Raw genomic sequence first — 14,933 nt, 5'->3', positions numbered from 1 at the left:
CAGAAAAGTCCACACGAGAAAAAAGAAAATGCAGGAAAGAAAAAAAACCTCACTGATAAAAGCAAATATACAATAAGCACAGTGAATCATCCATTTAAAAAGCTAATAGGAAGGTCAAAAGACAAGAGTAGCAAAATTAGCTACCACTAAAATAAATTATCTGATTATCTGGAGATACACCAAACAAAAAGTTATCAAAGATATCAAAAACATAAAGAGTATAGAAGGGAGTAAAAATGTAGTGCTTTTAGAATGTGATTGAACTAAAATGCCTCTCAGCTTAAAACAGACTGCTATTCAGACAGATATATATAAACCACATGGTAATCATAAGCCAAACACCTATAAAAAATACACAAAAAAATGAAAAAAAAGGAATCCAATCAAAACACGAAAGAAAACCAATAAAGCAAAAGGAAAGAGATCAAGAGAAAGAACAAAGAACAACAAAAAACAAAAAAACAATTAACAAAATTGCAATAAGCACATACCTATCAATAATTACTCTAACTGTAAATAAACTAAATGCTCCAATCAAAAGACATAGGGTGGCCGAATGTATTTAAAGAACATGACCCATCTATGTGCTGCCTGCAAGAAACTCACTTTAAATCGAAAGACACACAGACTGAAAGTGAAGGAATGGAACAAGATATTCCATGCAAATGGAAGTTAATGAAAAGCTATATAACGAGAGAGAGAGAGAGAGACAGAGAGACAGAGATAGACAGAGAGAGACAGAGAGAGACACAGAGACAGAGAGAGAGAGAGAGATGGAGAAAGAGACAGAGAGAGACGGAGAGGCAGAGAAAAAGACAGAGGGACAGAGAGACAGAGACAAAGACAGAATTACAGGTCAATATCTCTGATGACCATAGATGCCAAAATTCTCAATGAAATACTAGCAAACAGAATTCAACAACACATTACAATGACCCTTCACCATGATTAAGTGGGATTTATACCAGGGATGCAAGGTTGGTTCAACATTCACAAAACAATTAATGTGATTCATAACATCAACAAAACCAAAGATAAAAATCATATGATTATCTCAATAGATACAGAAAAAGCATTTGACAAAATTCAATATCCATTTATTATACACACTCTCAACAAAGTGGGTATAGAAGAAATATACCTCAACTTGATAAAGGCCATATATGATGAGCCCACAGCTAACAACATCCTTTAAGATCAGGAACAAGACGAGGATGCCCACTCTCACTGCTGTTATTCAACATAGTATTGGAAGTCCTAGCCACAGTAATAAAAAAAAGGCATCCAAATTGAAAAAGAAGAAATAAAACCATCACTATTTGCAGATGACATGATACGATATATAGAAAACCCTAAAGAGTCCACCAAAAAATTAATATAATAAAAGAATTCAGTAAAGTCGCAGGATACAAAATCAATATATAGACACCATCATATTCCTATACACTAATAATGAACAATCAGAAGGATAAATTAAGAAAACAATCCCATTTATAATTGCATCAAAAATACCTAGAAATAAATTTAGCCAAGGATGGGAAACACATATACTCTGTAAACTGTAAGACAATGAAGAAAAAAATTAAAGAAGACCCATACTCAGGATTCGAAAGGATTAATGTTGTTAAAATGACCATACTACCCTAAGCAATATACAGATTCAATGCAATTCCTAACAAAATATCAATGGCATTCTTCTCAGAACTAAAGCAAATAATCCTAACATTTATATGGAACCAAGAAAGACCCCAAATAGCCAAAGCAATCTTGAAAATGGAGAATAAAGTTGGAGGTATCAAGCTCCCTGATTTCAAACTATACCACAAGCCTATAGTAATCAAAGCAGCATGGTACTGGCATAAAAACAGACACATGGATCAATGGAACAGAACAGAGAGCCCAGAAATAGACCCTCACTTATGTGGTCAATTAATTTATGACAAATAAGGTAAAAATATAAAATGGAGTAATGACAGTCTCTTTAAAAAGTGATGCTGGTTATGTTAGCTATATTTCAATAAAAAAATTTTTTAGAGGATGGTGCTGGGAAAACTGGACAGATACTTGCAAAACAAATGAAATTGGAACACCTTCTTACACCATATACAAGAATAAACTCAAAATGGATTACAGACTTAAATGAAAGACCCAAAACTATAAAACTCCCAGAAGAAAACATAGGCAATTACCCTCTGACATTGCTCTCAGTAATATTTTTTTCTGATATTTCTCCTCGGGTGAGGAAAACAAAAGAAAAAATAAACAAATGGGACTGCACCTAAAAGGTTTTTGCACAGCAAAGGAAACCATCAATGAAATGAAAAGAGAACGTACTGAATGGGAGAAGATATTCACCAATGATACATCTGATAACGGGTTAATACTCAAAATTTATAAAGAACTCTTAAAATTTAACACCCAAAAAAACAAATAATTCATAAAAAATGAGGAGAGGTCGTGAATAGAGAATTCTACAAAGAGAACACAGATGGCTAACAGATATATGAAAAGATGTTCAACGCCAGTAATCATTAGGAAAATGCAAATGGAAACCACAACGAGATATCCTCTCACATTTGTCAGAATGGCCATCATCAATAAATCGACAGACAGGTGTTGGCGAGGATGTGGAGAAAAGGAACCTTCATGCACTGTTGGTGGAACCGCAAATTGGTGCAGTCATGATGGGAAACAGCATGATGATTCCTCAAAAAACTAAAAACAGACCTACCATACAACCGAGCAATTCCACTCCTAGGTATTTCTCCAAAAAACAGAAAACACTAATTCAAAAACATGTATGCATCCCTGTGTTCACTGAGGCATTATTTACAATAGCCAAGATATGATATGGGTGTGTGTCCATCAATGGATGAATGAATAAAGAAGTGGCACATGCACACAATGGAATATTAAGCAACAATAAAAAGCAATGAAATCTTGCCATTTATGACATAGATGGAACTACAGGTTACTATGTTAAGTGAAATAAGTCAGACGGAGAAAGACCAATACCATTATAATCTCACTTATATGTAGAATCTAAAGGAAAAAAAGCAAAATAAAACAAAAACAAACTCATAGAAACAGAGCACAGGGATGGGGACCAGAAGGGAGGGAGTCGGGGGATGAATGAAAAAGGCGAAGGGGAATATAATCATAATAGTGTGATAAATTTGCATGGTGACAGATATTTACTAGAATTAATTGGGTAGTAGCATTGCAGGTGTAAAAATATCGAATTACTACCAGTGCACATCTGAAACTAATATAACCAATATAATATTGTATACCAATTATACTTAAATTTTAAAATAAATTAAATAATTTAAAAATTTTTTAAGTGGGAACAACTCAACTGTCCCCTCTGCTGAGGGGACACACTGACATACCCAAATTTTCTAGTACTTCTGTGTTAGCAAAGACCTTCCTAAGGCAAGTGGGTAGAGATTGCATGTTCTTAGGTAAAAACATCTTTAGGACAGAAAAAAGGCAAGAAGTGAAATTAACAGTACATAAGAATCCCTGTCCCATTATACATCAAATTTGCTCACTGGAAACTAGCTGTTTGGGCTTCACCGTGTCACCAATGACCCCATCTCACAACTCTTCTCCCTTGGGTGGGAGACATCAGCCTAAGTGTCCGAAGTGGGTGGCAGACCCCCATTGGAGTGAGAATGGATGATTTTTATCTTAACAGTAGCATGTCAATTTAATGTACAGCGGAAGAAAACAGAATTAGCCTCTCAAGTGCAAACTGCACAGATGTTATTGCTAAGGAAGCCTTAGAGGGGCACCTTAAATTTTTTCAAGAAGTCAGCTGAAAGAAAACTCTATGCAAAGACCATTAGTTTGGGGTGAAACTGTGGTGGCCTGCAGGGCTTCCAGCCCCTCACTGCATGGCTACCTGGAAGCCTCTGGCCTAGGGATAAGCATCTCCTCTCTTGTGCATAAACATGACAAAGCTGAGTCGGCCTGTGGACACGCAAGTCAGTGTGCTCCGGTTTTGAGTAGTGTGTCCCCAAGGGAAAACCTCAGTTTGAGAAGCTTGGCCATAACAACCTGGCATGGTTCCTGCTCAGTCCCCTGCCCGACCCTCACACACAGCTAGCTGCTGACGTCCAGGACTTTCCCAACACCCAGCTGCGCGCACACTCCACAGAGTGCCACCTTCGACACAGTTGGGCTCATCCCCCCAGAACCAACATAAGGATCTTGCCGCCTAGGCCTCTGGCTCGCCCCCAAGCAAGGTAAGCCTCCTTCCCTTACCTGCCTCATCCCCAGAACTCCAGTCCAGCATCCAAGACTCGCAGCGCCTTGTGGGGAGGCGGCCAGAGCCACTGCAGAGTGGCAGGGATAAGCCTCTGGGACAATCCTTCAGCACAGTCCTAGAAGCTCTCTTACTAGCCCACTTCGCAGGTGAGGAAATAGGCACAGAGGGCGACTACAAGAGGTCTCAGGGCAGCCAGAACAAATGACCACAAATGGGGGTTTAAAACAATGGGAATTTATCCTCTCCTAGTTCTGAAGGCTAGAAATCTAATATCCAGATGTCACAAGGCCATGCTTCCTATCCCTTCCAGCTGCTGGTGCCCCAGGTATCTCAAATCTCCCCTTCCTTCCTGTCACTGAATTCAGGACCCACTAATCCAGAGTCAGCTCATCTAGAGATCCTTAACTGATGACATCTGCAGAGACCCTATTTTAGCATAAGGCCACAATCTCAGGTTCCGGGTGGGCGTGGATTTTGAGGAGATACAACATCAACAACTTGCCCAAGGTTACCCAGCTATTAAGAATCATAAGTGAGGTCTGACCTAGTCCACACTCTGACTCTTCCACAGCCAGCCTCAAAGGGGACATCAAAATTAGGCCACTGGCCACCCTGGGGTGAGCATGGGCCAGGCCCATAGCACAGCCCCCACCAGCAGACCCACCTCCCCCACCCTCGATGTCCCACTGCCAAGGCAGGAAGACCAAGGGTTCACCTTCCCAGCTCCCTGGAGTGGTGCATGGCCATGGTACTCATGCCCAGCTGGGAGGCATAAGGAAAAATCTGCTTCAGGCTCTTGTCCATTTTCTAAACAGAGGGGATAGCAGGTGACTGCCTGTGCTAGGTAGGAAAACCCCAAGACCCCTGCCCCATAGTGCTCACTGCTTCTCCCAGCTATTCCACCAAACACTAATCCAGGCACTGCCCTGCAGGTCTTCTGAAGAAGGAATTTAGGTCCCAGATCAACTGACTCTTAATTCATCAAAAGGAGATGACCCTGGGTGGGCCTTACCTAAGCAGGTGAGCCCTGAAAGGGAGGGGCTTTTCCTGGCCAAAGATGCTAAATAGGAGAGTAACTAGACATAAAGAGGATTGTCCATGCTGGCTTGAAGACGGAGGGGCCACATCACAAAGGACCAATAGCAGCTCCCTGGCTACCAACCAGCCAGGAAATAGCCACAGACCCAGAACCACAAAAAAGAATTCTGCCAACAATTTGGATGGGCTTGGAAGAGGACCCCCAGAGAACTAAGCCAGTGGCTTGTGGATTCCAGCCTTTGAGATTGACAGAGAATCCAGCCACACCATGTCCAAACTTCTGACCTACAGTACTGTGAGCCAATCAACGGGTATTGTTTTAAGACACTGATTTTGTGGTAATTTGTTGCACAGCAGTTAATTAATTAATTAATTAATTGATAATAAAAACCACTCTTTCACATTTTTCCCATCTTGAATGTGATGGCTAGAGCTGTGAAAGCCATCTTACGACCATGAGGCAATAAGCATTAGAAAGAAAAAGGTAACATGCTCAGAAAGAGCTTGAGTCCTTATGACATCCCTGTGATACATTGTTGGAAGTTGTCTCTGATTAGCCACAAGGGTCTACTTTCCACTCCTTGGAACCAGGCTGGCTTTACACCTGGCTTTGTACAACAGACACAGAGAAGGTCACATTCTGGGATGGTCGTAAACAGACATTAGTGAGCCCTGTAGCATCTACAACTCTCCAAGGGGAACCTAGCCACCACATGAAGGAGCCCAAGCTGTCCACATGGAGGAAGAGGCCTATGGATGAGATAGTGTGAGGGGTCCCAGACATAGGAGTGAGACCAGTCAACATCACAGAAGAGAGAGGACTGTCACTCCAGCCAGCCTTGTCCATGGGAGCCATCCTAATTGGGACATCAGATTCATGAATGAGGCCAGGCTGGCTCCTCCTGCCCCAGCTGAAATGAACCATCCCCACTGACCCATGAAATTATGACAGTAACAAATTGTTCTTTCGGGACTCTACGTTTTGCACCAGGTAACTGACCAAATGGGCCTGATGAGGCTGCCGAGTGCTGCTCGCTCTAGCCCCACCCCCACCCTGGCCACACTGGCTTCCTCCAGGCCTGTTCCCCTGGTGGCCAAATGTGTGCTTTGTCAACTGACCTGTGACATCCAGGTGGAAAGAGACCCTCTGGCCCCCGGCCTCACAGCTGTACTCCCCGCTGTCCGCCTTCCCAGCCTGCTGCAGCACCAGCCGCCGGACGCAGCCCTTGGCCTCCGCACGCACCTTCGAGCTCCCACTCAGCTTCTTGCCGTCCTTGTACCACGTCACCTCGGTCTGCGCCTGGGCCACCTCGCAGTTCAGTGTGACACTGGACCCCATCTCAGCTTGTACCTCTCCACGCAGTGGCTGCTCCTTGGCAAACACGGCTGTGGGCTCTGGACACAGGGAGGGATGCGCAGTTAGAGGATGCACAGAGATGAGCCCTGGAGCCATGACAGCAGCTCAGACCCCAGGCAGCTGCAGGTCCTCAAGGGGATCTTCATAGTCAGGCACTGCAACACAGCCCTCCCAGGCATGGGTGGCTTGACCAGTGCCTGGGGACAGAGGAAAGAAGGTGTAGGGGGGTGGCCAAGACTCTCCTGGTGGCCAGGCTAGGGCAGAGCAGCACTCAGAGGATGCACCAAGAAGCCCCAGTGACTTCTAGAAAGAGCCAAGACCTCAGATTCACCGAGATCCAAACCTATCCTACTGAGGATGCTTCTAGCACCTTTTGAGTCCTCTAAGCTTTGTTTCATCTTTAAAAGGAGAATAAAGACTTCATATTTCCTTTTTATCTTACATTCTTCATCCATGTCAATGTTTTGTGGGTAATTTCTTTTCACAAATTGAAGCAACTGCCACATCCCCTGCATTAGCGGAATAAATAACTGGCCAAGTGACTTGATCTTGCAAGTGCTGAATGGGGCCTGACCTGCACCCACCAAGCCCAGCAGGCACATGCTCACCGGAGACACGCAGCCGGAAATCCACAGAGTGCTCGCCCACGCGGCAGGAGTAGGTGCCCTCGTCCACCCTGGTGACCGAGGTAGCCACCAGTCGGTGCCGTGTGCCCATGTCCTCCTGAGAGAAGCGCAGGCAGGAGCGGTCAAGCTCTGTGCCGTCCTTGAACCAGCGCACTGGCACGTGGTCCTCTGCAGTCTCGCACTCAAAGTGGGCTGGGCCCCCAGCCACCGCATCCACACAGCCACCAGCAGAGTCCTTGTGCCGAAAGGGTGTGAGTCCTGCAAAGGTCGCAGGGTCAGGAGACTGAGGAGTGCTACACACAGGCCTATGCACTAGCAGACAGAGGCGCTCCCAACTTCGGGCCAAGGAAGGACCCTGGTCTGGGTCCCTTTCAGACAGGGTCAGCTGACTTTCAACCACCCACCACCATGGTCTACTAGGTTGTCCCCTACACATCCCTCCCCCTACTGAGTGGGAGCTCCCACTCACCCTCCCCAGGTGTTAAACTGAGCCTCCTGCCCCCAGTCCCCGTGGGGTCCACTAAGCCAAACCTCCCCCAACCCCAAGGGAGGGTCAAATGAGCCAGCCCTCAAACCCATGCCTCCAGGGAAAACATCAGCTCCCATGGCCCAAATTCCCTGGAGCATTCCCAGAGCTGGGAACAAAAAGCCCAGCCATGGCTGTGGCAGTGGCCAGGAGAACATGGACACAAATAAACACACACACACCTTGGACCGACAGCTGGTAGGCAATGCGGTCCCCACGGCTGATGCACTCATACAAGCCAGCATCATCTCGAGCCACGTCCCGTACCAGAAGTGCTTGCTGCCCCGCCAAAGCCTGCACCTCATACTTGGGGCCTGGGGGCAGCACCCGGCCATCTTTGAGCCATGTCACTGCTGCAGCCTGGTCCGATAGCTCAGCCAGGAGCTGTGCCTCCTCATGCAGTCGGGCCAGCACCTCCTGCACTGCTGCTGGACGCTTAGTGGTCAGCCCTGGGGCAGCTGATGGGGAATGGGCAAAGGTGGGAGGGGACAGACAGGAAGCAGATAGAGAGAAGTGAGCAGAGAAGAAGGAACAGAGGCAGAGTAGACAGAGTGAGAGTGGAAAGAGGGGAAAGAGAGGAGAAAGGGATAATGGGGTGTGGACAGAGGAGAAAATGGACAGGGGGAAGGGAACGGAGGGTCAGGGAGCAGAAGGTAGTGGATAGAGAAGTGGACAGAGGGTGAGAATCAGACAGGGAGAGCAAGAAAGGAAGACAGGACAAGATGCCAACCAGGAGAAGCAATCAGAAAAGAGGGGAAAGGGGAGTAGGGGGAGGGAAGTGGGGGCAGATGGAGACACAGGCTCTGCATCATGGGGGGGTGGGGCCCAGCCCCTTGACCACTCACATTCTTTGGCTGGGGTTTCCACCAGCCTGGGCAGGCTGCCTGGCACACCCTCTCCACTATGGGGCCCCACTCACTGGGGCCCCATGCCCAGCAGCACACCTGCACTCTCCAGGAGCACTGGGGCCTAGGGACCACTATCTCTCCCTGACCCCACCCCCCAGAGAAAACTGAACTCGGAGAGGCCTGGGGGTCACTGGCAGGGGTCCCCCTACCTCGGACCTCCATGCGGATGCTGCTCTCAATGCCATTGGCCACAAACTTGAGCTCAGCACCGTGCAGGCTGGCAGGCACCGAGCGGATAGTGACAGTGTGTCGGGTGCCATCTCGGCGAATCATGTACACGTTGCTGGCCTTCAGGGACTGCCCATTCAGGAACCACTCGCCCGCCGAAGCCATAGTGAGGTCCACAGAGAAGGTCACTTCACTGCCCTCCACTGCCTCCACTGCCTTCAGAGGTGTCTTCACAGCCAGCTGAGGGACTGCAGGTGGGGACTTCAGGAAGAAGCAGGGCCCCTGCCCTCTCTTCTTCTTCCCCTAAAGCCCAGGCCCAAATGCCTCCTCCTCCAGGAAGCCCACCAGAAGGTGCATGGCAACCACGAGACAATCCAGGGCTCAGGAGTGAGTGGGGGCAAGTTAGAGCCACCCGAGATCCCCTCCAAATCCCAGAAACCTGGGAGTGACGGGGCAGCTGTGTCACCTGGTCCCCTAGGGCTGGTGGACACAAATAGGTTCCTGGGGGCTCAAGTCCTGTCTCAGGGTCCCTTCCCACAGAGAAGGCTCCAGTAGTATCAGGGCCCTGGTCCTTTCCAATAGAGAGGACCCATGGGCCACTGGGGTCACACTATTCTCTAGGTCTGGGTGATTCAACAGCAGATGCCCCACAGGCCATTACTGGCAAGCCATGGGGAGTGGAACCTTTCACACTTACCCAGGTGGACGGTCCCTGGGAACTCAAGGTAATGGCTCTGGCCAAAGCTGTTCACAGCTGACACCCGGAATTGGAAGTCGCCCTCCTCAGCCACACCAGCCACAGTCAGCTTGGGCGTGGCAACCCACTCGGCCTCATGGCACCGGCTCCAGGTGTAGGTGCCCAGTCGTTTCTTCTCCACCAAGTAGCCATCAATGGCAACGGGATGGTCCCCATGGGGTGGGGGGGACCAGCTGAGGGTCACAGAGCTCTCTGTCCTAGCCTTCACCACAGGGGCCTCAGGGGCATGCAGGGGCGGCTTCCTAGGGGCTGAGCAGAGAACAGGCCCCTGTCACTTATTGGCATCCCCTTCCCCAAGTCCAGGATCACTCAGGAGAAGGTCATCACAGATTCCCAGCTCTGAAATGGCCACAACCCAGCAGGCGGGGGGCGGGAGGGGGAGGCGAGCCTGAGGGGAGGCTGTGGGCCCATGACTCCTGGCCCTGCCCTCTGGCCACTTCGCTACTTGTAGCAGAAAAGGCGTCCTGGCTTCAGCAGCCACACTGCCCAGGGCCACCATGAGCTATCTGGGGACAGACGTCTTCTAGTTCTCAGCCTTGACCCCAACAGAACATTGGGGTCTTGGGCTGGGCAGTGGCTGAGGCAAGGCACAGCAGCCTTCCAAAAGGTGCTGAGGCCCCTGTGCAGGGGTAGGGTAGGGAACTGCCACCCAGTCTACAATACAGATACCAAAGGCCACATAAAGAAGACATGCTCACACAGGACGAGACACACACGTGCACACACACTGTGCTTCTAGAACAATCTGCACCTTCTAATTTGGTTGGTGGGTTAGAGGGCCACCAAGACTCCCACTTTCCCAATGCCTAGGGTGACCATAGTGAGAGAGGGCTGCAAACAACTCAGGGTCTAAGGGAACCAGAACTACACCCTTGCTGCAGCTGCTGAGCACAGGCCCACCCAGCATGCTCCACGCAAATCAAGGAACATAGTCATCAGTCGGAGGAGCACTCTCCAGGCTCTTACCTGACACGGAGAACTGGGTGGACGTCCGGCAGTCCCCAGCCACAAAGGCCACCTCGCCCACGTCCTCCAGGCTGCACTGGGAGATAGTCAGCGTGTGGCATGTGCCTTCGGTGGTGATAGCCACGCGGCCCCCCGCCACCACCTCCTCGTGGTTCCGCAGCCAGCGGACGGGGTTCTCGGGCCTCGCCAGCTCTACGCAGAACATGGCAGTGTCTCCCACTCGCACCGCCGTCTTCCTCGGGAGCTTTCGGATGAGGTTGCCTAGGGTGCGCAGAGCGAGGGGCTGAGCTGGTCAAACGGAACCCCACCCGCCATCCCCCAGTCTCGTGGGTTCCCGCCCTGCGACCAACCCACCCGCCGTGTCCTGTGCCCTGGCTGCCCACCTCGCACCGCGAGCTCGGCCACCGTGCGGCTGCCCTCGGCCATCTCGCAGATGTACACGGCGTCGTCGTCGGCCGAGACATTGTGCACTGTCAGCCGGCGCTCCGTGCCCGCCTCCTCTATGGCGTACTTGGAGCTGGCCCACAGCCGCGTCTCTTCCTTGTACCACGCGGCCTCCGCGGCTGGCAGCGGCACCTCGCATTGGAACGTTGCCGACTCTTTTTCCTGCACCTCCAGGTCCTGCAGCCGCTTCTTGAAGGGCACCGCGGGCTCTGCGGGGAGAGGGCGGATGACCCAGGCGCCGTGACGGGGCGAAACGGGGAGGCGGGAGTAGGGGCACTGGGAGTGTGGTGGGTGGGGCAGAGGCAGGGCAAGGGCAGGGAGGCGGGCAAGAGCACGGGGAATGTGGTGGGTGGAGCAGGGGGCGCAAGAAAGGGGCGGAGTGGCGGGGCAGGGTAAGGAGGGAGGGTGGGAGCAACGGCAGGGCAGGGGCTGGTGAGTGGGGCGGCCGGGTGGGGCTTGGGGCGGGAGTATGGTGGGCGGGGCAGTGGCTGTGGGGAGGAACAGGGAGGAACTGGGCAAGGGGGCGGGGGCAGAGGCAGGACAGGGTAAGGGGGGAGAAGCGGGCAGGGGTAGGTGCAAGGAGCCTGGGCTGGAGGTGAGTAGGAGGACCGAGGTGGGAAGAGAAGAAAGGGCAGGGGAAAGGGGGCAGAACGTAAAGAAAAGAGCTTCTTCCCGCCAAATATAAGAGGTATGGAAGAAAAAAGGAGAAATGAAATGGGCGAAGCCACAGCCCACAGCCTCCGGAGCAGACCCTGCTGCTGAGGCTGGTCGCGCGTGGGATCCCGCCCACGCACGCGACGGCGGCACGACCAAGACCTGCCCGCAAAATCGCCAAACTCTGAATTCTGGATGCGGGCCAGGCCCCGCTGCCACAGGCGTCTTCCCCACGCAGCTTCTGCAGGGACCCCCGAGGGAGGGGGCATTTTCCCCGCAAAAATGAGGAAATTAGGGCACGCATGCGAAAGTTGAGCCACCCTGTCCGAGATCCTATAGCGGGTGAGACGTGTGAGAAGGTGGAGGCGGGACTCCCAGCACATCGAGAGGCCGGTGTTAGGAGCAAAGAATAAATGGGCCTCTCAACAAAACCTGCCCGCACGTGTCCCCAGTGCCCCAGGGAGTCCCAGTCCCATACAGGAGCCTGCAAACTGGCTCAGAGCCACCTCTGGCTGCACAGGGGCCACTGGCCCAGAGGCTCCTGAGGGTTCGTACTCGCTCCTGCCCTTCTTCCCTTTTGGCCAGGGAGACCCTCTTAGCATCCGGGGGAGAGGGAGGGCCACCGGGCACCCTGACTGTCTCCCAAGGGGCGAGAATGCTAGTACAAAGAACTTTCTTCTTTACTCGTACGACTCACAAAGACAGAGGACAGACAAGGGTCATCCCATACCGCCCCCGCATTTTGCGGGCGGGGAAAGACGAGAGCCGCCAGGACCTCCAACTCCGCATCCACCATGCAGCAAACGACGCGAAGGATGGGAAGAGCCTGGCCTGCGCTCACCCACAGTGACGCCGCAGGGGTGCTTAGCGCCCAAGCTCACCTCGCACGACGACCAGCACCGAGCTGTAGGTCTGACCCACAAGGTTGGATGCCGTGCAGGTATAGAGGCCGCGGTCCGACTGCTTGCAGAAGAGGATCTTAAGTACAAAGTTCTCCTGCGCGTCCTCGTACACCACGTGCCGCCGACCCTCGACCACCAGCTGCCCGTCCTTCTTCCACACTGTCTCAGGCTTGGGCTCGCCAGTCACGTAGCAGCTGAGGCGTGCGTGCTTGCCTTCAGTCACGGTGCAGGTGCGCGTGCCGGTGCTAGGCGGCGAGGCGGGGGCGCCCTCCGCTCGCATGGCTTCGCGCCGCCGCTGAAGGTGCGCCAGGAGCGCTGCGGTGGAGGCCCCAGGTGGGCCTGCCGCGTCAACATCCGTGTCCACCGTGAGCGCAGCGGCGGCGCTGGCGCTACCCAGCGGGTTCTCGGCGCGCACGGTGTAGGTACCGCCGTCGCGCGGCCGCGCGGCCTGGATGCGCAGTGCGCTCGCCTCACCGCTGGCCTCCACGCTCACTCGGGGGGCGTCTGGCGAACCCAGGCGCCGCCCATCCTTGGTCCAGCTCACAGCCATGGGCGGCGAGCCGCGCACGCGGCAGCGGAAGGTGGCCTCCGCGCCCTCGTGCACGCGGATGGACGTGGGCCGCAGCAAGAAGTGGGGTGCCTGCTCTGCGCACGCGGCCTCAGCGTTCACCTGCAGGCCCACGGCCGCGAAGGCCTCGCCAATGGCGTTGCGTGCGCGACACACGTACTGTCCGCTGTCACCAAGTGCCAGGTCCAGGATGGTGAGGCAGTATAGGTCGTCGTCCTGGGCCAGGCGGAAGCGAGCACCCGCCTCCACCGGCTGCCGATCCTTCTCCCAGCTCACCTGCGGCGTGGGGTTGCCCACGATCTGGCAGCTCAGCGTGGCATCCTTGCCCACCGATACCACGAAGGCCTTAGGCCTGGTCAGGAAGCGGGGTGCGCCGCTGAACGAAGAGTGATCCATGGTGACAGTGTGGCCAGGGGGACCTGTGAGCTGGATGGGCAAGGGCATAGTGGGGATGAGCTCTGAACTAGCCACCTTTGTCCCAACTCATCTACTTCATCCATCCAGTGCCATCTGGAGAACCCAGCTTAACCCAGGTGGATGCCTTCACATGCCACCCCTATCCCAGTCCCATCTCTCCCCCACCCTACCCCACAGGCAACATCAGAAGGCATTGTAGTCCAGAAGTGCAGATTTGCCCCTTTCTGGACATTTGTGGTCTGGCTCCACCCCCAAACGGGTTCTCCTAATGGACGAACTTCTCTTCCCTCTCCGGGCAGCTTCAGTCCCACAGCCCTGACTCCAGGTCCAGCTGAACTCCTGTCCCAGAGCAGCGCACCAGCAGCCTGTGTGCCCTCCTCCCCTGCACTGTCACTGCGGTGCCTGCCTCTTCCCCCACCAGCCATGCAGATCTGTGGTGTCCCCCCCACCCACCCCGGGCTAGGGCTCACCTTACCTCTCCTGAGGCCCCCTACTCTCTCATCCCCTGTGAGCTGGATGGGGAAGGTCATAGTGGGGATGAGCTCTGAACCAGCCAATTTTTTCCCCACTCGTCCACCTCATCCATCCAGGTTGTACTCATCAATAAGTAAGGATGGTTTGGAAACCCTGCAGCCAGGCAGGCTCCTCCTAAAACCCAAGCCCCAGTTCACAGGGCTGGCCAGCCCCTTGCTGTGAGTGCCTGTCATCCCTTTGGAGTTTGTACATTCAGCAGTGTGCTTGGAGAGGACAGCGGAGAATTCCCCAGGAAGAGCCAAGGACATCCAGGCTGAGAACAGCTAGACCCACTAGCTGGACCTAACCTGGGGGGCTGCTGGTAGCCTGGTCGCTCTATGGTTCCAGCAGCTGGACTGAAGTCCCCAAGTGACTCTGGCCTTTGCCCACCCCAGGTGGCCTCTGGCTGTTCCCAGCACAGGTGGGTGAAACAAGACTGGGCCCTGCCTACCTGGGGCTTCTGTAAGAACAACAAGCACAGTGGGCCTCACTAGGCCCCCGGCTGGCCCCAAGTTCCTTAACTCCCTCCGCCCCAGGACTGGGGTGATGTTCCTGGGACCTCTGCTGTGATTCAGGACCTAATCCCCCTTAATCTCTCTGGAGGAGGCTGAGCCCAGACCAGCCTGCTGACTCACTGTGCAGTCAGCACCTCTGTCTCCCACCTCGCCAGCCACTTCCCCCGCCCCATGGCCTAGTTGGGCTGGGCAGGCCTGGGAGGACTTGAGTGGGTGGCCACCCAAGCCCTGCCTCCATGGACACCCCCCTGGGCCATAGTGTCCCTCTGTGAAAGGGTTACTTAGACACCAGGGACCTGAG

At 52.9% G+C, this 14,933-nt stretch overlaps 1 protein-coding gene across 1 annotated transcript in view; it reads right to left on the bottom strand.

Annotated features, from left to right (window-relative positions):
* OBSCN (obscurin, cytoskeletal calmodulin and titin-interacting RhoGEF) overlaps positions 1–14,933 on the bottom strand; it is a 176,250-nt gene that overhangs the window by 159,796 nt on the left and 1,521 nt on the right. Inside the window, 8 exon segments of the mRNA XM_036225074.1 lie at positions 6,431–6,706; positions 7,277–7,552; positions 8,003–8,278; positions 8,878–9,144; positions 9,594–9,902; positions 10,620–10,880; positions 11,003–11,272; positions 12,599–13,613. Coding sequence (XP_036080967.1) covers positions 6,431–6,706; positions 7,277–7,552; positions 8,003–8,278; positions 8,878–9,144; positions 9,594–9,902; positions 10,620–10,880; positions 11,003–11,272; positions 12,599–13,583 — 2,920 coding nt within the window. The 5' untranslated portion in view covers positions 13,584–13,613.

The sequence above is a fragment of the Rousettus aegyptiacus genome, unplaced genomic scaffold, assembly GCF_014176215.1.
Source record: "Rousettus aegyptiacus isolate mRouAeg1 unplaced genomic scaffold, mRouAeg1.p scaffold_m13_p_7, whole genome shotgun sequence".
Taxonomy (NCBI): domain Eukaryota; kingdom Metazoa; phylum Chordata; class Mammalia; order Chiroptera; family Pteropodidae; genus Rousettus; species Rousettus aegyptiacus.
The sequence above is the reverse complement of the archived record's forward strand: the minus strand, read 5'-3'. Positions and strand labels throughout refer to the sequence as shown.